Source organism: Channa argus, chromosome 9, assembly GCF_033026475.1.
Source record: "Channa argus isolate prfri chromosome 9, Channa argus male v1.0, whole genome shotgun sequence".
In the NCBI taxonomy this organism is placed as follows: domain Eukaryota; kingdom Metazoa; phylum Chordata; class Actinopteri; order Anabantiformes; family Channidae; genus Channa; species Channa argus.
The window spans coordinates 2,313,208-2,334,672 of record NC_090205.1 but is presented as its reverse complement, the minus strand read 5'-3'; the positions used below and the strand labels follow the sequence as shown (position 1 = coordinate 2,334,672).

The 21,465-nt window shown below is 39.3% G+C and overlaps 3 protein-coding genes across 3 annotated transcripts; all 3 read left to right on the top strand.

The window, feature by feature from the left end:
* The first annotated feature begins 227 nt into the window (after positions 1-227).
* On the top strand, positions 228-1,154 carry LOC137132879 (olfactory receptor 5AC2-like). Its single transcript, XM_067515894.1, has one exon. It carries the CDS (start codon positions 228-230, stop codon positions 1,152-1,154), a length of 927 nt encoding a protein of 308 aa, XP_067371995.1.
* Positions 1,155-5,315: 4,161 nt separating this feature from the next.
* On the top strand, positions 5,316-6,242 carry LOC137132877 (olfactory receptor 4N2-like). The gene has a single exon (XM_067515893.1). The coding sequence runs from the start codon at positions 5,316-5,318 to the stop codon at positions 6,240-6,242; it is 927 nt and encodes a 308-aa protein (XP_067371994.1).
* A 14,296-nt stretch (positions 6,243-20,538) lies between these two features.
* LOC137132876 (olfactory receptor 6N2-like) lies at positions 20,539-21,465 on the top strand. The gene has a single exon (XM_067515892.1). The coding sequence runs from the start codon at positions 20,539-20,541 to the stop codon at positions 21,463-21,465; it is 927 nt and encodes a 308-aa protein (XP_067371993.1).

Genomic DNA, 21,465 nt, shown 5'->3' with positions numbered 1-21,465 from the left:
TGTGTCTTATAAAACAAGTCCACAGTTTCAAACTGTTCTCTTAAGAGGATTTGGAGATTAATACATACAAAAGTGATTTTTTTAGGTCAGTTAGCAGAATGAGACAGTCCAATGCAGGGAAAGGGTGGATTCTGCAACAATGAAAAGTTTTCTCTAAAACTGTATTGACATATTCCTGTTATATTATCAACCTGTTATAGAATAATTAGAATTATCTCATTTTCTTAATGGAGAAAGAATTGAATGTAACATATTTGAATTTCGATGGACACGTGGAGGTTCACAAATACAGATACCTTTATTTTATTATAGTTTTTATTATATATTTTCTAATAATTTGCAGTAATTGTACTATTGTGTACTTGATCTGGAAACACCAAAACCTCCATGAGCCTATGTACATTTTCATTGCTGCTTTGTTACTGAACTCTGTTCTTTTCAGCACCAACATCTACCCAAAGCTTTTGATTGACTTCTTATCAGAAAAACAGATCATATCTCATCAGGCCTGCATTCTTCAGTTTTTCATGTTTTATGTTTTAGGTGATACAGAGTTCTTTCTGTTGGCAGCCATGGCCTATGACAGATATGTGTCTATATGTAAACCTCTGCAATATCCAACTATCATGAGGAAAAGAACCATCAGTATTTTACTGGCTTTAGCCTGGCTTGTGCCTGCTTGCCAGTTTGTGGCATTGGCAACAATGTGTGCTAATCAAAAACTCTGTAGCTTCACTCTGAAAGTCATTTTTTGTAATAACACAATTTACAAACTCTTTTGTGTGGCTTCCAAAGTAATATCTGTTTTTGGTGTGTTCATTTTGCTAAATGATGTTGGTTTTCCTGTGATCTTCATCATTTTTACATACACCAAAATACTTATGATATGTTATCAGAGCAGTGGAGAAGTCAGGAAAAAAGCTGCACAGACCTGTTTACCTCACCTGCTGGTTTTAATCAATTCTTTTTTCTTAATAACGTATGATCTTATAATTGTTCGACTGGAATCTGATTTTCCAAAAATTGTACATTTAATAATGACATTACAGTTAGTTTTGTATAATCCTTTATTTAATCCAATCATATATGGACTTAAAATGAAAGACATTTTTAGGCACCTGAAGAGATTGTTCTGTAAAAATAGAATTATCTAATGTTCAACGTTTTGATAATTTGGTCTGTACGAAGATTAAAGTGATGTGATGTTATTTGTTTTTAAAGTCGGAATTGGCCATCAAGAGCTTTTTAACCTTCAACAATGTCATAACTGAAACATGTTAACCCTGAAAATCCCCCTGAAAGTGTCGTGCATTCCCAACTTTGCTCTGCACTGTTTAGCAGCAGCTTAAAGCCTTTTTATATTAAATATATTATATTTAAAAACTTGTCCTTGCATAGAGTCCAGTTGTGTTTGTAATGTTTATAAGGACGTTCTACCACTTGCTTTTGCTAACAGGTTTGGATCTCACGACATTAAAAACACCTTTTGGTTTTTTATATATATATATATATTTTGTTTTTGTGCCTAGGGGATGGAGTAAGTTGCTAGTTAAACTGTATGTAAGTAAGAGTTTCCTCCAGTAGTAAATTTAAAGGTCTTGTTGATCAAATCAGGTTGTTTAAGCCAAATACATATGAGATATTTTCAGAAGGACATGACTACAAATGGGTTCCTTTCTACTGTCCAATTTAAAATGGAAATCATGGTTTGTCTTAGACTAATTTTTCAACTTCTTCCACTATTAGACCCACAGCTGTATGTGAAAGCTCGTCCCCAGACATGGACTTCTCTACTGGTTTAAAATGTCACAAACAGACGGAATAAAATACTCAATTTAAATGTTTTGTTTTAGCACATTAAAGTGTCTTATCAGCCCCTTCAACTTCTCGTGGGCTCTTTCTGACATTGTTACTGTCTGATGCTGTTTTTATGCTTTATTGAGATGCAATACCTTTAGAGATCAGCAGTACCTTTAGAAACCTCCAGGAGTGCAGAACAACACAGCAATAAGAAAATCAGCCTGCAACCAACCAGACCTACTACTCCAGTTATCTAAAACACTGAGAAGAAAGACAAGAAAAACCCTCATCTCTTGCCCAGTCCTTGAACCAGGACTGTAACACTTTTGATCCTGAGGGCCACAAGTGCAGTTTTACCCCTGAGTGAACTGAAATTGAAGGAGGGTTGGAATAGCATTATATCCTCTGATGAAAGGCTGATAGAAGTTGGCAACGACCGCTCTACCTTCCTGCGCCACAGTCGCCACAGTCGAACATCTTTCCTTTCATTCTCGCTGATATTCTTTTATCACACAACACACCTGACACTTTTCTCCACCCGTTCCAACCTGCTTGCACTCACCTCTTCACCTGTTTTCCACACTCTCAGTTGCTCTGAACCGTTGACCCTAAGTACTTAAAGTCCTGCACCTTCTTCACTTCCCTGTAACCTCACTGTTACACCTGGGTCCCTCTCATTCACACACATGTATTCTGTCTTAATGCGGCTAAGCTTTATTCCTCTGTCCCTGCCCGTGGCAGTTGGTCCATATGAGGTTTGGCAGGAGCCGCGATGATGGCTGGAACCCAGCAATGGAGGACCAGGAGCTGGACCTGAAGGAATGTTGGCCGACCCACAAACAGGAACAGCTGCTACGCTGGTCAGCTGGAAACCAGGAGACGCGATGACCACCTCCAGGAGAGGGGCGGCAATCAGCTCGGGAGGAGCAACAGGTGACATGTCAGCCAGCCCAGATGCAGGAACAGGATCAGAACCCGACTGGACGTCAGCCAGCCCGGAGGGGGGAACAAGATCAGGACCCGACAAAAAACCGACAAGCCCAATAAACTAAACCAATGCACACTAGTAACAAATTATACCCGCAATCAAAACCCACACACAGGAAAAGATCATGAGTGAGGTAAACTACAAGACGAAATGTTACATGGAAAGTAGTGGTAAACAAAGACGTTGATCCAACCAGAAACAGGAGGAGAGCTGGGTTTAAAAGTGCAGTGGAACAGGTGAAAACAATTGAGAGCGGTGATGATGAATGGTAAAGCTAGAGAAATGAACTGGGGACAGGAAGTACATGAAAGGGGAAACAAAATAAAAATCCAGGACAGGAAATGAATGTGAAGGTCAGATCATGTCAGCAGTACACTTCTCCTCCAGTCCTCAGCATCCTCTCACTCTCCAAGATCTTGTTAAACAAACAAGTCAGAAACTCTACTGCCATGTCTCCTAGACATTTCCATTTCTCCACAGGTTTGTCATCAGGACCAACTGCCTTTCCACTCTTCATCCTCTTCAATGTCCTCCATCTCTATCTCTTTGTCTGGCCAACATGTACAAATCCACCTCTCCCTCTTTAGTGTCCAACCTAACATACAAGTCCTCATATCCTCTTTGTTTGGCCTTTGCCACCTCTACCTTCACCTTATGCTGTATCTCCCTGTACTCCTGTCTACTCTCTTCAGTCCTCTCAGTGTCCCACTTCTTCTTAGCTAACCTCTTTCTCTGTATACACTCCTGAACTTCCTCATTCCACCACCAAGTCTTCTTGTCCACTTTCCTCTTTCCAGATGACACACCGAGTACCCTCCTACCTGTCTCCCTGATCAAATATAGCTGTAGTGGTACAGTCATGTGGAAGCACCTCCTGACCACCCAGAGTCTGTCTCAGCTCCTCCCTGAAAACTACACAACATTCTTCCTTTTTCAACTTCCACCACTTCGTCCTCTGCTCTGCCTTTGTCCTCTTCATCTTTCTCACCTCCAGCATCATTTTACACACCACCATCCTGTGTTGTCTGGCTACACTCTCCCCTACCAACACTTTACAGTCACTGATCTCTTTCACATTACAACGTCTACACAAGATGTCGTCCACCTGAGTTCTTCTACCTCCGCTCTTGTACGTCACCCTATGTTCCTGCCTCTTCTGAAAGAAAGTGTTCACTACAGCCATTTCCATCCTCTTTGCAAAGTCAACCACCATCTGACCTTCTGTGTTCATGTCCTGAAGACCAAACCTGCCCATCACATTCTCATCACCTCTGTTCCCTTCTCCTACATGCCAATTGAAATCTGCTCCAATCACCACTCTCTCACCTCTGGAGATGCTCTGCATCACTTCATCTAACTCACTCCAGAATTTCTACTTCTCTTCTAACTCACATTCTACCTGTGGAGCATAACCACTAACAACGTTGAACATCACGCCTTCAATTTCCAGCTTCAGACTTATCAACCTTTCTGATAGTCTTTTCACCTTTAGAACATTCCTCACAAACTCCTCTTTCAGTATAACTCCTACTCCTCCAACAGTCGCCCAAATTCCACTTGTACCCTGTAGGTCAACAGTACTGGGGATGTTCGTTGTTAACCCGAGCTCAGACTGATCCGGTATAGAAGTCAGATTTGCATGTTTAATTTGCATGTGTTTTAGAACAAGTGCCATTCCTGACAGAATCCTCTGTATTTTTGCAGACTTGGGACTGGAACAGGAAGACCCCCCCATTGGTTGCATTGCTACGCTCATTCACTCAATGTGCTTTATTGCCAAATTACTAACATAATCAGTATTAGCTTTTAGTTCTTACAAAGGACATCCACACTGTGAATGTTTATTCTACTTTCTGTTCTCTTATTATGACACTTTCATCAGTGTTATGGGTTTGTTCCTGCAGGCCAGTTGCTGTTCTGACAAGTTTCCGTCCTCACAAAATCTAGTAAGAACCATTAAAGATTAAATTATAAACCATAGCAATAGAATGAAACACAAGGGCTGGTGCTAGCAGACTGTGTTGGATTTGTACAGCTAATGACACCATGACCGGTCCAGTTCATTCTAGATTTATCAGAAAATGTGTAAAATCTCATTTTAAGTTAGTCTAAGAGATTTGGCCTATTTGGCCTTTACCAAGTAACATAAACGAAAATAACTTTTTTTGCTATTATCAATATTTCAATTAAAACATTTTAATAACTTTAGTGAAAAAAACACCTTTAGGTCACTAACCTGTAGATTCAGGCCTTCAGAGTTTCAGAAAGATGTTGACATGTAAGTCAGGAAAAGTTTAATGAGATCCACTGAGGGAGAATAAGACTTATAAAACCAATCAACAGGCTCAGACTGATCTCTTTGCAGGATTGAAGATTAACACATACAGAAGTGAATTACAAGATCTATTAACTGTAGGTTCAGGGAAATGTTGCAACCTTTATAGTAAAACATCTTTTTAAAAATCTATTAACTTTCTTTTTTTTAATTTTCTTTGTCGTTTAAAATAAGCAATTACTGATTTTCTTAATGGAGGAAGAAGTAAATGTAACATATTTAATTTTTGGTGGGCATGTGGAACTTAACAAATACAGATACCTTTATTTTATGATAGTTTTTATACTTTATCTTCTCATAATCTGCAGTAATTGTACTATTGTGTACTTGATCTGGAAACACCAAAACCTCCATGAGCCTATGTACATTTTCATTGCTGCTTTGTTACTGAACTCTGTTCTGTTCAGCACTAACATCTACCCAAAGCTTTTGATCGACTTCCTGTCTGAAAAACAGATCATATCTTATCAGGCCTGTATTGTTCAATATTTCATGTTTTATACTTTAGGCTGTTCAGAGTTCTTACTGTTGGCAGCTATGTCCTATGACAGATATGTGTCTATATGTAAACCTCTGCAATATCCAACTATCATGAGGAAAAGAACCATTAGTATATTTCTGGTTTTATCTTGGCTTTTTCCTTTTTGTCACTTTTTGGCATTTGCAACAATGTGTGCTAATCAAAAACTCTGTAGCTTCACTCTGAAAGTCATTTTTTGTAATAACACATTTTTCAAACTTTTCTGTGTGACTCCAAAAGCAATAACTATTTTTGGTGTGATCACATTGTTAAATAATGTGGGTTTTCCCGTGTTCTTCATCATTTATACTTACACCAGAATACTCAAGATCTGTTATCGCAGCAGCGGAGACGTCCGAAAAAAAGCTGCACAGACCTGTTTACCTCATCTGCTGCTTTTAATGAATCATTTTATATTGATAACATATGATGTTATTGTAGTTCGACTGGAATATGATTTCCCAAAAACTGCACGTTTAATAATGACTTTACCAGTTGTTGTTTACAATCCCCTCTTCAATCCTATTGTATATGGACTGAAAATTAGAGAAATTTTCAAACATCTTAAAGGGTTGTTCTGTCGACAGAAAATGAACTAATGTTATTCATATGGATAATCTCACCTGTAATGGGAATCATGTGATTTTTCATTTCTATGCAACGTATTTGTCAGACAACATGCCAACTTAATGTAACCCAGTAAAAAATGTAAATATATTAAGTGATGTATTTAAACAAGGTTTGAAACAAAAGTAAATAAATATTTACAAATGCACAGATAAAAAGGTAAAAACTGGCTCAAATGATATATTTTTTGTTGTAAAATCTTTCTGATGTAAAATGTTAAATTCATGGGTTAAAATGTTTAAAATGTTTTTTTTGAATGTGGCATCTTTTTGAGGTGATAACACAGGATTTTATTTTGATAACGGAAGTGGATGCAGGACATGTGCTGGGAACGTGATCAAGAGACAATGAGAGGATGTTAACGAGCTAAGGAGTTAATTATGAAGGAAAAATGTTGGAATCTGTATATTACTTACCTGTAGTAACAGTTTTTAGATTGTCAGTTTGATAATCTGCAAGTGTACAGATGTTTCTGATGGACTGAGAATTTCAGCTAGAAATATGAATGTTTTATCAGGAGAAGACCTGCAATCCCACAGCAAGAGCCAGTGTCTTCTTGCGCCAGTCCGAAGTGTTGATAAATGGAGAGAGTTGTGTCAGGAAGGGCATCCGACGTAAAACACATGCCAAATTAAAAATGTGAATTGTCACTTTCACACCGAATTTGACTTTCATACTGGATCTGTATCTAAAGCTGGAAATTGAAGGCGTGATGTTCAATGTTGTTAGTGGTTATTCCCCACAGGTAGAATGTGAGTTAGAAGAGAGGGAGAAATTCTGGAGTGAATTAGATGAAGTGATGCAGAGCATCTCCAGAGGTGAGAGAGTGGTGATTGGTGCAGATTTCAATGGACTTTAGGTGAAGGTAACAGAGGTAATGAGAATGTGATGGGCAGGTTTGGTCTTCAGGACAGGAACGCAGGAGGACAGATGGTGGTAGACTTTGCAAACAGGATGGAAATGGCTGTACTGAACACTTTCTTCCAGAAGAGGCAGAACATAGGGTGACGTACAAGAGCCGAGGTAGAAACACTCAGGTGGACGACATCTTGTGTTGTAATTTGAAAGAGATCAGTGACTGTAAAGCATTGGTAGGGGAGAGTGTAGCCAGACAACACAGGATGGTGGTGTGTAAAATGACGCTGGTGGTGAGGAAGATGAAGAGGATGAAGTGGTGGAAGTTCAGGAGTGTATACAGAGAAAGAGGTTAGCTAAGAAGAAGTAGGACACTGAGAGGACTGAAGAGAGTAGACATGAGTACAGGGAGATGCAGCGTAAGGTGCAGGTAGGTGGCAAAGGCCAAACAAAGAGCATATGAGGACTTGTATGTTAGGTTGGACACTAAGGAGGGTGCTGATTTTTAAGAACAAGGGAGATGAGCAGAGCTGTGGCAACTACAGAGGAATAAGGTTGATGAGTCAAACAATGAAGTTGTAGGAAAGAGTAGTGGAAGCTCGGCTAATGGCAGAGGTGAACATCTGTGAGCAGCAATATGGTTTCATGCCTAGAAAGAGTCCAACAGATGCAGTATTTGCTTTGAGGATGCTGATGGAGAAGTACAGAGAAGGTCATGGGGAGTTGCATTGTGTCTTCGTAGATTTAGAGAAAGCGTATGACAGGGTGCAGAGAGAGGAGCTGTGGTATTGTATGAGGACGTCTGGAGCGGCAGAGAAGTATGTTAGAGTGGTGCAGGACATGTATGAGAGCTGTAAGACAGTGGTGAGGTGCTGTAGGTGTGACAGAGGAGTTCAAGGTGGAGGTGGGTCTGCATCAAGGATCGGCTTTGAGCCCCTTCTTGTTTGCTCTGGTGATGGACAGGCTGACAGATGTAGACAGGAATCTCCATGGACTATGATGTTTGCAGATGACATTGTGATTTGTAGTGAGAGCAGGAAGCAGGTGGAGGAAAATCTAGAGAGGTGAAGGTCTCAGGTCTGCCAAGCCGCAGTAAGACAGAAAGGAGAGTGTGGGAAAGAGGTGAAGAGACGAGTGCAGGGAGGTTGGAACGGGTGGAGAAAAGTGTCATGTGTGTTGTGTGATAAAAGAGTATCAGCGAGAATGAAAGGAAAGGTGTTCAAGACGGTGTTGAGACCAGAGATGTTGTTCATCTTAGAGACAGTGGCACTGAAGAAAAGACAGGAGGCAGAGCTGGAAGTAGCAGAGCTTAAGATGTTGAGGTTCTCTTTGGGAGTGATGAGGATGGACAGGATCAGGAATGAGGACATTAAAGGTACAGCTCATGTTAGATGTTTTGGACATAAAGTCAGAGGCCAGATTGAGGTGGTTTGGACATGTTCAGAGGAGAAACTGTGAATATATCGGTAGAAGGATGCTGAGGTTGGAGCTGCCAGGCAGGAGGTCTAGAGGAAGACCAAAGAGGAGATTTATGGATGTAGTGAGGGAGGACATGAAGTTAGTTGGTGTTAGAGAAGAGGATACAGAGGATAGAGTTAGATGGAGGCAAATGATTCGCTGGGGCCCCAGCTCAACGCGTCATGTTGAACTGTTGCTGATCTGGAGATTATAGAGACCTTTGGACAGGCTCTACAGCTCTACAGACTACTGACTTGGAGACAGAGACAGAGGGAGTAGGTGGATTGGTTGGACATATTGCTCACCTGTAAGAAAAGGTGTCACATTTCATTTTGTTTGTTGCTCTTGTTGAAGTGAAGCGGCCCCCAAGCACTGCATCAGGCCTGCAACTAGTCTTGGTTTTATTTGATTGAGTTTTTGATAAAAGAACAGTTAAAGCTTTTGTGACTCAGGTTAAACAGCCCTGAAGCTTGAATATGTGTTTGTTTTGATACTGTGCGATATATTTGAGAATATTTTATTTGGGATTAAGGAATATAAACATTTAAGTTATTATATATTTTTTTAATATTACTTTTCAATTAAATAGGGATTTAAGTTTAAACTATAAATGTTTTGTGATGTTATTGCTTTAATAATTTAAGATAGATATTTGAGTTCTAATAAGAAGTGTTAAAGGGCAAGTAGACTAGTTTATTTGAAGTTAAGACATATTCAGAAGATAATCTGCTTTTACAGATGAAATGAAATACGCAGCGAAACCCAAGACTTCAAAAAAATATTCAAGTAATGAAAATTGTGTTTAGAGCTCAGTAAAAGAACACAGGGCCCCTCATACACCTAAAACAAAGTAGATGGGCTACAATAATGTGAGAGATGATCAATGCTGTGTCATCAGTCTGTATATGTCCTGCTTGCTCAGCTTTTGCCTTCATTGTCTCACAGCAGTTTTGAGCTTATATTTGGACAAACATCGTTGAACATAAAGTTGGAATAAAATATTTTTTGCCTCTTCTCATGACATTATTGTGACAATGTGATTCATTCTTGATAGATAAACTCTACATCTTCTCAAAAGTTTATTGATCAGTGTCTTCCAAACATATCGCTGTGAAAATTAAACCACAATTAACCACCTGTGTGTCTGAAAAGGTAATAGTTCCAACTGTTTGGGCAACAGTGTAGTTAGATAAATCTTTTTAATAATTTTAATGATTTAATTTTTAATAAATCTTTTTGATCACATAGTTGTTTTGCAACTACTTTGTCAAGGATTTTAGAAATAAAGGGGAGATTAGATATTGGTATGTAATTGGCTAAAACACCTGGATCAAGACAGGGTTTTTTAAGTAGTGGTTTAATTACAGCTACCTTATAGGCCTGCGGTACATAGCCTGTTTCTAAACATAGATTGATGATATCTAATATGAATGTATCTATTAAGGGTAAAGCTTCCTTGAGCAGTGTAGTTCGAATAGGGGTCTAGCAGACAGGTTGACCAAGTGTTGGGATAGCCTCATCAGGAAAATAGAGCCCAGTTTGTTTAAAAATGTCTAGTGCAATAACCTACATTGTATGTGGTTATTATTAATAACTTTTGACATTCCAAAAACATATAAATGCGCAATTTAGTATCTGCTTTTTTAAATATTACATTACACATGCAGAATAATTTTTTATTAAAACATTGGCAACTCCTTGTTCTTATCTTATCTATTCGAGACTGTTCCTGATGATATCCATAGCCAATTGTGTCTAATTGTGTTTATAAGGACGTTCTACCACTTGCTTTTGCAGACAGCTTTGGAACTCACGACATTAAAAGCACCTTTTGGTTTTTTTTTAATATATATATATATATATATATATAATTTTTTTTTTTGCCTAGGGGATGGAGTAAGTTGCTAGTTAAACTGTATGTAAGTAAGAGTTTTCTCCAATTAGTTGTGATTTTGTTGAAATAATTTATTACCAATGAAAGGGAACATTTTACAATGAGTAAAGACCACTGCTCTAAGTAACACACACGTACAATTTGAGCCACCAAAGTTGAAAGGGCTATGAATAAATGCCCTGTTTGAGACATGTTGAATTTGTGAACGGAGTAGAACAGCCTCTTCAAATCTTCTCCACAAGATCAGCAGTACCTTTAGAAACCTCCAGGAGTGCAAACAACACAGCAATAAGAAAATCCGCCTGTAAACAACCAGACCTACTACTCCAGTTATATAAAACACTGATGAGCAAGACAAGAAAAACCCTCATCTCTTGCCTGGTCCTTGAACCAGGATTGTACCACGTTTGATCCTGAGGGCCACAAGCGCAATATTGCCCCTGAGTGAACTCAAAGTGGAGGAGGGTTGGAATAGCATTATTTCCTCTGATGAAAGGCTGATAGAAGTTGGCTAAATTGAAGAAGCACTGTAGCTGCTTCCAGAAATTAGGAACTGGCCAACCAGTGTGGCTACCTCCAGCTCTGCCTCCTGTCTTTTCTTCGGTGCCACTGTCTCTAAGCCGAACAACATCGCTGGACTCACCACCAGCTTGAATGGTAAATGGTAAATGTTCTGCACTTATATAGCGCTTTTCTACCTATTGGCACTCAAAGCACTTTACACTGCTTCTTATTCACCCATTCACACTCACAATCACACACACACTGATACACCGATGGGGGAGCTGCTATGCAGCACTCACCAGGAGCAACTAAGTTGCAGTTCAGTGTCTTGCTCAAGGAAAACTTTGACATGTGACCAGAGGAAATGGGGATTGAACCAACAATGATATTGGTGGACAACCGCTCTACCTTCCTACGCCACAGTCGCCACAGTCGAACACCTTTCCTTTCATTCTCGCTGATATTCTTTTATCACACAACACACCTGACACTTTTCTCCACCCGTTCCAACCTGCTTGCACTCACGTCTTCACCTCTTTTCCACACTCTGTGTTGCTCTGAACTTTTGACCCTAAGTACTTAAAGTCCTGTACCTACTTCACCTCTGCTCCCTGGACCCGAAGGAATGTTGGCCGACCCACGAACAGGAACAGGCTCTGGGCTGGTCAGCTGGAAACCAGGAGACGCGATGACCACCTCCAGGAGAGGGGCGGCAACCAGCTCAGGACGAGCAACAGGTGACATGTCAGCCGGCCCGGAAGCAGGAACAGGATCAGAACCCGACCGGACATCAGCCAGCCCGGAGGGGGGAACAGGATCGGGACCCGAACATTAAAACCGACAACGCCAAGAAACTAAAACAATGCACACTAGTAACAAATTATACCCGCAATCAAAACCCACACACAGGAAAGGATCATGAGTGAGGTAAACTACAAGACGGCGTGTTACATGGAAAGTAGCGGTAAACAAAGACAATGATCCAACCAGAAACAGGAGGAGAGCTGGGTTTAAAAGTGCAGTGGAACAGGTGAAAACAATTAAAAGCAGTGATGATGAATGGTAAAGCTAGAAAAATTAACTGGGGACAGAAGTAGATGAAAGGGGAAACAAAATAAAAATCCAGGACAGGAAATGAATGTGAAGGTCAGATCATGTCAGCAGTACACTTCTCCTCCAGTCCTCAGCATCCTCTCAATCTCCAAGATCTTGTTAAACAAACTAGTCAGAAACTGTACTGCCATCTCTCCTAGACACTTCCATACCTCCACAGGTTTGTCATCAGGACCAACTGCCTTTCCACTCTTCATCCGCTTCAACGTCCTCCTCACTTCACTCTTACTAATCTTTGGCACCTGTCAATACATTTCCATCCTTATCTTTAATCACACTAACCTGCTGCACATCCTTCCCATCTCTATCTCTTTGTCTGGCCAACATGTACAAATCCACCTCTCCCTCTTTAGTGTCCATCCTAACATACAAGTCCTCATATGCTCTTTGTTTGGCCTTTGCCACCTCTACCTGCACCTTACGCTGCATCTCCCTGTACTCCTGTCTACTCTCTTCAGTCCTCTCAGAGTCCCACTTCTTCTTAGCTAACCTCTTTCTCTGTATACACTCCTGAACTTCCTCGTTCCACCACCAAGTCGCCTTGTCCACTTTTCTCTTTCCAGATAACACACCAAGTACCCTCCTACCTGTCTCCCTGATCATATTAGCAACAGTTGTCCAGTCATCTGGAAGCACCAGAGTCTGTTTCAGCTCCTCCCTGAAAACTACACAACATTCTTCCTTTTTCAACTTCCACCACTTCGTCCTCTGCTCTGCCTTAGTCCTCTTCATCTTCCTCACCACCAGCATAATTTTTGGCTACACTCTCCCCTACCAATACTTTACAGTCACTGATCTCTTTCAGATTACAAAGTCTACACAAGATGTCGTCCACCTGAGTGTTTCTACCTCTGCTCTTGTACATCCCCCTATTTTCTCTTCTGGAAGTAAGTGTTCACTACAGCCATTTCCATCCTCTTTGCAAAGTCAACCACCATCTGACCTTCGGTGTCCCTGTCTTAGTCTAAGAGATTTGATGTAGCCTTGTTGGCCTTTACCAAGTAACATAAATGAAAAGAACTTTTTTTGCTTTCATCAATCTGTTAATTAAGACATTTTAATAACTTTAGTGAAAAAAACACCTTTAGGTCACTAACCTGTAGATTCAGGCCTTCAGAGCTTAATAAAGATGTTGACATGTAAGTCAGGAAAAGTTTAATGAGATCCACTGAGGGAGAAACAGACTTATAAAACCATTCAACAGGCTCAGACTGATCTCTTTGCAGGACTGAAGAGTAACACATACAGAAGTGAATTACAAGATCTGTTAACTGTAAGTTCAGGGAAATGTTGCAACCTTCAAAGTAAAACTTTTTAAAAATATAATAACTTTCATTTTTTTATTTTATTTGCCGTTTACAATAAGCAATTACTGATTTTCTTAATGGAGGAAGAAGTAAATGTAACATATTTAATTTTTGGTGGGCATGTGGAACTTAACAAATACAGATACCTTTATTTTATGATAGTTTTTATACTTTATCTTCTCATAATCTGCAGTAATTGTACTATTGTGTACTTGATCTGGAAACACCAAAACCTCCATGAGCCTATGTACATTTTCATTGCTGCTTTGTTACTGAACTCTGTTCTTTTCAGCACTAACATTTACCCAAAGCTTTTGATCGACTTCTTATCTGAAAAACAGATCATATCTTATCAGGCCTGTATTGTTCAATATTTCATGTTTTATACTTTTGTCAGTTCAGAGTTTTTACTGTTGGCAGCTATGTCCTATGACAGATATGTGTCTATATGTAAACCTCTGCAATATCCAACTATCATGAAGAAAAGTACCATCAGTATTTTACTGGTTTTATCTTGGCTTTTTCCTTTTTGTCACTTTTTGGCATTTGCAACAATGTGTGCTAATCAAAAACTCTGTAGCTTCACTCTGAAAGTCATTTTTTGTAATAACACGTTTTTCAAACTTTTCTGTGTGACTCCAAAAGCAATAACTATTTTTGGTGTGTTTGCATTGTTAAATAATGTGGGTTTTCCCGTGTTCTTCATCATTTATACTTACACCAGAATACTCAAGATCTGCTATCGCAGCAGTGGAGACATCAGAAAAAAAGCTGCACAGACCTGTTTACCTCATCTGCTGCTTTTAATCAATCATTTTATATTGATAACATATGATGTTATTGTAGTTCGACTGGAATATGATTTTCCAAAAACTGCACGTTTAATAATGACTTTACCATTAGTTGTTTATAATCCCCTTTTGAATCCAATTGTATATGGATTGAAAATGAGAGAAATTTTTAAACATCTTAAAGGGTTGTTCTGTCGACAGAAAATGAACTAATGTTATTCATATGGATAATCTCACCTGTAATAGGAATCATGTGATTCTTCATTTTTTATGCAACGTATTTGTCAGACAACATGCCAACTTAATGTAACCCAGTAAAAAATGTAACTATATTAAGTGATTTATTTAAACAAGGTTTGTTACAAAAGTAAATAAATATTTACAAATGCACAGATAAAAAGGTAAAACCAGCTCAAATTATATATTTTTTTTGTTGTAAAATCTTTCTGATGTAAAATGTTAAATTCATGAGTTAAAATTTGTAAAATGTTTTTTTGTATGTGGCATCTTTTTGAGGTGATAACGCAGGATTTTATTTTGATATTAAGTGGATGCGGGACATGTCCTGGGGACCTGATCAAAGGACATTGAGAGGATGTTAACAAGTTAAGGAGTTAATTGTGAAGGAAAAAAGAATCTGTGTATTAGTAACCTGTAGTAACAGTTTTTAGATTGTCAGTTTGATAATCTGCAAGTGTACAGATGTTTCTGATGGACTGAGAATTTCGGCTAGAAATATGAATGTTTTATCAGGAGAAGACCTGCAATCCAACCGCAAGGGGTCACGAGCCAGTGTCTTCTTGTGCCAGTCCGAAGTGTTGATAAATGCAGAGGGTTGTGTCAGGAAGGGCATCCGACGTAAAACACATGCCAAATTAAAAAGGTGAATTTTCACTTTCACACCGAATTTGACTTTCATACTGGATCTGTATCTAAAGCTGGAAATTGAAGGCGTGATGTTCAATGTCGTTAGTGGTTATGCCCCACAGGTAGAATGTGAGTTAGAAGAGAGGGAGAAATCCTGGAGTGAGTTAGATGAAGTGATGCAGAGCATCCACAGAGGTGAGAGAGTGGTGATTGGTGCAGATTTCAATGGACATGTAGGTGAAGGAAACAGAGGTGATAAGACTGTGATGGGCAGGTTTGGTCTTCAGGACAGGAACGCAGGAGGACAGATGGTGGTAGACTTTGCAAACAGGATGGAAATGGCTGTACTGAACACTTTCTTCCAGAAGAGGCAGGAACACAGGGTGACGTACAAGAGCGGAGGTAGAAACACTCAGGTGGACGACATCTTGTGTAGACGTTGTAATCTGAAAGAGATCAGTGACTGTAAAGTGTTGGTAGCGGAGAGTGTAGCCAGACAACACAGGATGGTGGTGTGTAAAATGATGCTGGTGGTGAGGAAGATGAAGAGGACAAAGGCAGAGCAGAGGACGAAGTGGTGGAAGTTCAGTGTATACAGAGAAAGAGGTTAGCTAAGAAGAAATGGGACACTACATAATGAGCTCTGTCTGGTCCTGGATCGATTGTCTGTATCAGATTAGTCCTTGTTGATCTTTGTTGGTCTATCACAGTTACAGGTCTTCAAACTGGACCAGTGTAGGATTCTGCTCTCTACTTGTGTTGTCCATAATTGGATAAACATAAAACTGAGCAGACACTCTGTGCCTTTTATAAAATGTGTCTGATGTATTAAGTAAATTAGCCTTTCTACTTGGCCAGAACCTGCAAATGTACTGTTCACACTGTACAGAGTCAGTTACAGATCAGCTGTCAGCTTTACATATATTTGTTTACATTAATCAGCCACAACATTAAGTTTCCTGGATTTAATATAAATGGGTTTTTTTTTATAAAAGATTATGAACTAATATTTGATGATGTTGCCAAACATATGAATTTAATGAAATAGACCTCTACAAAGAAAATTGCATAAAATAAAAATGCAGGCAATGATGTACAACCGTATGTGGTAATATTTACTGTTTCATGCTTTGGGTGCATCAGAATATTTTCTGTTATCAGCCATGTCCTATGTCCTATGTCCTATAACATATAACTATGTATGTGTCTTTATGTAAAGCTCTGCAATATCCAACTATCATGAGGAAAACAACAGTCAAAATTGTTTGGGCTTTATCTTGGCTTCTACCAGCTTGTCAGATTGTGGGATTAGCAACAATGAGTTCTTATCAAAAGCTCTGTAGCTTCACTCTGATTCTTTGTAATAATTTAATTCATACACTTTTTTGTGTTGCTTCTAGAGCGATAACTGTTTATGGTGTATTCATTGTGTTAAATGTTGTCGGGTTTCCTGTGGTCTTTATAGTTTTTACATGAATGTTATCAGAGCAGTAGAGCTGTTAGAAAAAAGCTGCAAAGACCTGTTTACCTCACCTGCTACTTTTAATCAATCATTTTATTTTGATAACATATGATATTATTGTAGTTCGACTGGAATATGATTTCCCAAAAACTGCACGTTTAATAATGAATTTACATTATTTTGTATAATCGTGATTTTTGTAAAATCCTATTTTTAATCCAATTATATACGGACTAAAAATGAAAGAAATTTATGAACACCTTAAGAGGTTGTTCTGTTAAGATCAAATAAAGGAGTCATATCAATTTTGGGATTTGTCCTTTACTGTTTGCCGGCAGCCCTGAGCTTGTATTTATTTATTAGGTTGTTATATTTGTTTACTGATTTTTATGTACACTCCATTAATGGGTTGAGTCATATCCGACCTTAATATTCTAATCAATGCCAAGTCTAAAATGTTTTGACTTGAAGTGAATTTTTTTTTGAATAAAATGCCCTGGAACATCTGATGGACCTTGAGGCTCATCATACAAATATGCTAAGCAACATATCTTGTTGTGGAGAAGTGCCTCCTATGATACAAGGCCTGTTAAATAGCCTGACAGTGGGGCACAGGAAATTGTTTTAGAATTTTCAGTAGTAAGTACTTCAAGTAGTTTAAATAAAGGACCTATCCCTAAAGCATTCCAATGTTTGGTAGTGCAACTGAAATTTAACACTCTACTGTGGGTAACAAGGAACTATCAGCAGAACTCAAGGACAAAGTTGTGAAAAGTCATAAGTCAGGACAAAGCTACAAAATGCAGTAACAAAGCAGACTCATATCCTTTGCCCTGAATGGAGGATTGTGTGGATCGAGTTGGTCTTGCTAAGTTTGTTACTAAGCTGGACCTGTTGAAAGGATATTGGCAAGTTCCTTTAACACTACATGCTTCTGAATTTTCTGCTTTCATCACCCCTCATGCCATTTGGCCTCAGAAACACACCTGCTATGTATCAGCGCTTGATGCACATTTTCTTTCCTGCTGTTTACAACTATCTAGGTGATATAGTGGCCTGAGCACATGAACACATTAAAAACAATCTTTGCAAAGCTAAAGGAAGCTGCCCTCACCTTGAATCTGGTAAAACGTGACTTGGTTAGAGCCACAGTGACGTCCTTGGCGCACCTCTTTTCCTAAGTAAAAGTACGTGTACTCACTCCAAAAATCCAAGCCATCTTGGAATATCCTGTACCTAAAACCAGACATGAACTTCACCGGTTTCTGGACAAGGCTGGCTACTACAGAGATTTCTGTAAAAACCTTGCTGATGTTGTTGTTACCCTCACCAGTCTCTATAGTGTCACCAAATCCTTTGTCTGGTCTTCTGCGTTTCAAAAAGCTTTTCAGTCAGTCAAGCCTCCTAATTTTGCCTGCCCCTTTAAACTGGAGGTAGATGCAAGTGCCAGTGGTGCTGGTGCAGTATTTCTGCAAGAGGATGAGCTGGGTATTGATCATCTCATCTCTTATTTCTCAGCCGTATGATTCTGTTCCTGTCTCCAAGCGAATTGGTGCCGCTGGCGGTCCTAGGGGGTTCACCCAGGTCTATGCTGTGACTTCGGGTCAGCGTCCGGAACAGGTCGAAGCAGCCTCTGGAGATCCTGCTCCTGTCTGTCCTGCTCTTGTCCTAGCGCCAAGGTCGGCTACCGCTCGTCCAGCTCCAGCTCGTCCAGCTCCAGCTCGTCCAGCTAAAGTCCCGGTACCGAGGTTGGCTGACGTTCACCCTGTTCCTGTCCCGACACCGACATAAGATCCCGCTCGTCCGGTTCCTGCTTGTCCTGTTCCTGCTTATCCAGTTCATGTTCTAAAGGATTTGTCCATTTTTAGGAGCACAGTAAGAAGTGGGTCTTTGCTACTACCACAATTCTGCCAAAGTCAGGCTGTCCCTCCAAACTGGAAGACAAAGCAAGAAGGAAGTTGTCAGAGGAGACATAGGACTTAGTGTATTGTGACTCATTGTATTCATGTGTAAATAACATCACAAGTAAACAATTCTATCTTGAATTGGTGGGGTTGTAAGTCTTTATTCATATTTGCCAAGGTTGCTTCTGAGCCCAAATGGGAAAAGCGGTTTTGACCTGATGTGACCAAAATTGAACTTGGCCTCAATACGGCACATTTGGTAGAAAGAAATTACAAGTTATCATGTAAAAAAACACCATATCTACATTTAAGCTTGGAGCTGGTAACATCCTGTTATAGGGATGTTTCTTTAAGCAGGGACTGGGGTAATTGTAGGATAAAAAGGAAGGATGGGGCAAAGTTCCACCAAACTCCTGAAGAAGAACTGCTGCTTTCTGACAGAAAGGTGAGACGTAAAGGAGGTTCACCTCTCAACATGACAATGACCCAAATCTCACAGCTAAACAGTGTCTGAAGAAAAAGGTGAATGTCCTTGTATGGTTTATTTAAAGCCCAGACTTTAACATCTGTAGAAAGACCTGAAGACATGATGCCATTTGATTACAGTGAACTCATGTTCAAGAAACCAGTTTTAGATCAGGTCAGGCAACGTTTTTTTTTTGGTTTTTTTTGTCCAATTCTAGTGAGCCCTTGTTAATTGCAGGCTCAGTTTCCAGGTCTAAGCTGACAGGTGTGGCAACCAGTGTGGTCTTCAGCTGCTGCAGACCATCTGCTTCAAAGTTCTACATATTGTACATTCAAAGATGCTTTCTACATACTTGGTCATTTGAGTTAGTGCTCGCTTCCTATTAGGTCAAATCAGTCTTGCCATTCTACTCTGACCTGTGCCACCAACAAGACCTTTTTGCCCAGAGGACGTCCACTTACTGGCTATTTTTTTCTAACCCTAACCCACATGCCTAAATCTATGACGTTGCTGCCATCTGACCGGCTGATTAGATAACTGTCTTACCAAGGAGTTGAACAGGGGTACCCAATAAAGTGTTGGTGCGCAAAGTTGGTAGGGTATGGATGTAACCATCAAAGCTGTAATCAAAGCAAAATGTAACCTGCACTGACTAAATCAAGCTGGGAAAAGGATGATTTTTGAGTTTTAATCAGAATCATCCCTCCATTATCTGTCACCCCTTCTCCTATTTTGGTTGCAGGAGGGGCTGGAGGACATCCTGGACAGGGTCCACAGTGGTACCCTGTGGACAAAGAGACATACAAAGACAGACAGTAACTCACACCTACAGGAAGTTTAAGATTCACCTAACATGCATGTTTTTGGATTGTTGGTGGAAACCAATGCAAGCACAGGAAGAACATGCAGGGCCCCGTCCAGCCAGGGCACAAACCCTTTGTTGGAATAAGAATCAGAAATTATTTTGTTCGGAAACATGGTGATTCTTTTTTATATCATGGTCATTTAATGGGCTTTCTTTGTAATGTTACCAAAACATCCACCTCTAGATTCACAGTAGGTGCTTACAAAGAAGATCTCCATTGTAAATATTCCAAACCAGTGCTTATCCTGCTTTCTGATCTCTTATAAGAACTTGATCAGTGTGGTGGGTTACTTCCTGCTGGCTGCTTGCTGTTCTCACAAGTTTCAAACTGAAACATTGGCCTCAGGAACTTCAGGGTAAATTTACAGACCAGAGCAACCGAATGAAGGGAGTTGGCAGCAGATTGAAGTTCCTTACTGACCATTGCACAGTGGAAGAAATATTGCGAAAAACTTTTCCCATATTTTCAATAAGTCAATTAAAACATTTTATGAATGTCGAGATAAAAACACCTTCAGGCCTCCAGGTATTTACGTTTACGTAGTCAGGAAAAGTTTAATGAGATCCACTGAGGGAGAAACAGAGTTATAAAACCATTCAACAGGCTCAGACTGATCTCTTTGCAGGATTGAAGATTAACACATACAGAAGTGAATTACAAGATCTGTTAACTGTAAGTTCAGAGAAATGTTGCAACCTTCATAGTAAAACATCTTTTTAAAAATCTATGAACTTTATTTTATTTTCTTTGTCATGTACAATAAGCAATTACTGATTTTTTAATGGAGGAAGAAGTAAATGTAACATATTTAATTTTTGGTGGGCATGTAGAAATTAACAAATACAGATACCTTTATTTTATGATAGTTTTTATACTTTATCTTCTCATAATCTGCAGTAATTGTACTATTGTGTACTTGATCTGGAAACACCAAAGCCTCCATGAGCCTATGTACATTTTCATTGCTGCTTTGTTGCTGAACTCTGTTCTTTTCAGCACCAACATCTACCCAAAGCTTTTAATCGACTTTTTATCCGAAAAGCAGATCATATCATATCAGGCCTGTCTTGTTCAATATTTTAACTTTTATGTTTTAGTTGATTCAGAACTCTTACTTTTGACAGCCATGGCCTATGACAGATATGTGTCTATATGTAAACCTCTGCAATATCCAACTATTATGAGGAAAAAAACCATCAGTATATTTCTGGTTTTGTCTTGGCTTTTTCCTCTTTGTCACTTTGTTGCATTAGCAACCATGTGTGCTAATCAAAAACTCTGTAGCTTCACTCTGAAAGTCATTTTTTGTAATAACACATTTTTAAAACTTTTCTGTGTGACTCCAAAAGCAATAACTATTTTTGGTGTGATCACATTGTTAAATAATGTGGGTTTTCCCGTGTTCTTCATCATTTATACTTACACCAGAATACTCAAGATCTGTTATCGCAGCAGTGGAGACGTCCGAAAGAAAGCTGCACAGACCTGTTTACCTCCTCTGCTGCTTTTAATCAATCATTTTATATTGCTAACATATGATGTTATTGTAGTTCGACTGGAATATGATTTCCCAAAAACTGCACGTTTAATAATGACTTTACCATTAGTTGTTTATAATCCCCTTTTGAATCCAATTGTATATGGATTAAAAATGAGAGAAATTTTTAAACATCTTAAAAGGTTGTTCTGTCGACAGAAAATGAACTAA

Coding starts and splice junctions, on each gene's coding strand:
- LOC137132876 (XM_067515892.1), top strand. CDS start 20,539: ATGGAGGAAGAAGTAAATGTAACATATTTAATTTTTGGTGGGCATGTA.
- LOC137132877 (XM_067515893.1), top strand. CDS start 5,316: ATGGAGGAAGAAGTAAATGTAACATATTTAATTTTTGGTGGGCATGTG.
- LOC137132879 (XM_067515894.1), top strand. CDS start 228: ATGGAGAAAGAATTGAATGTAACATATTTGAATTTCGATGGACACGTG.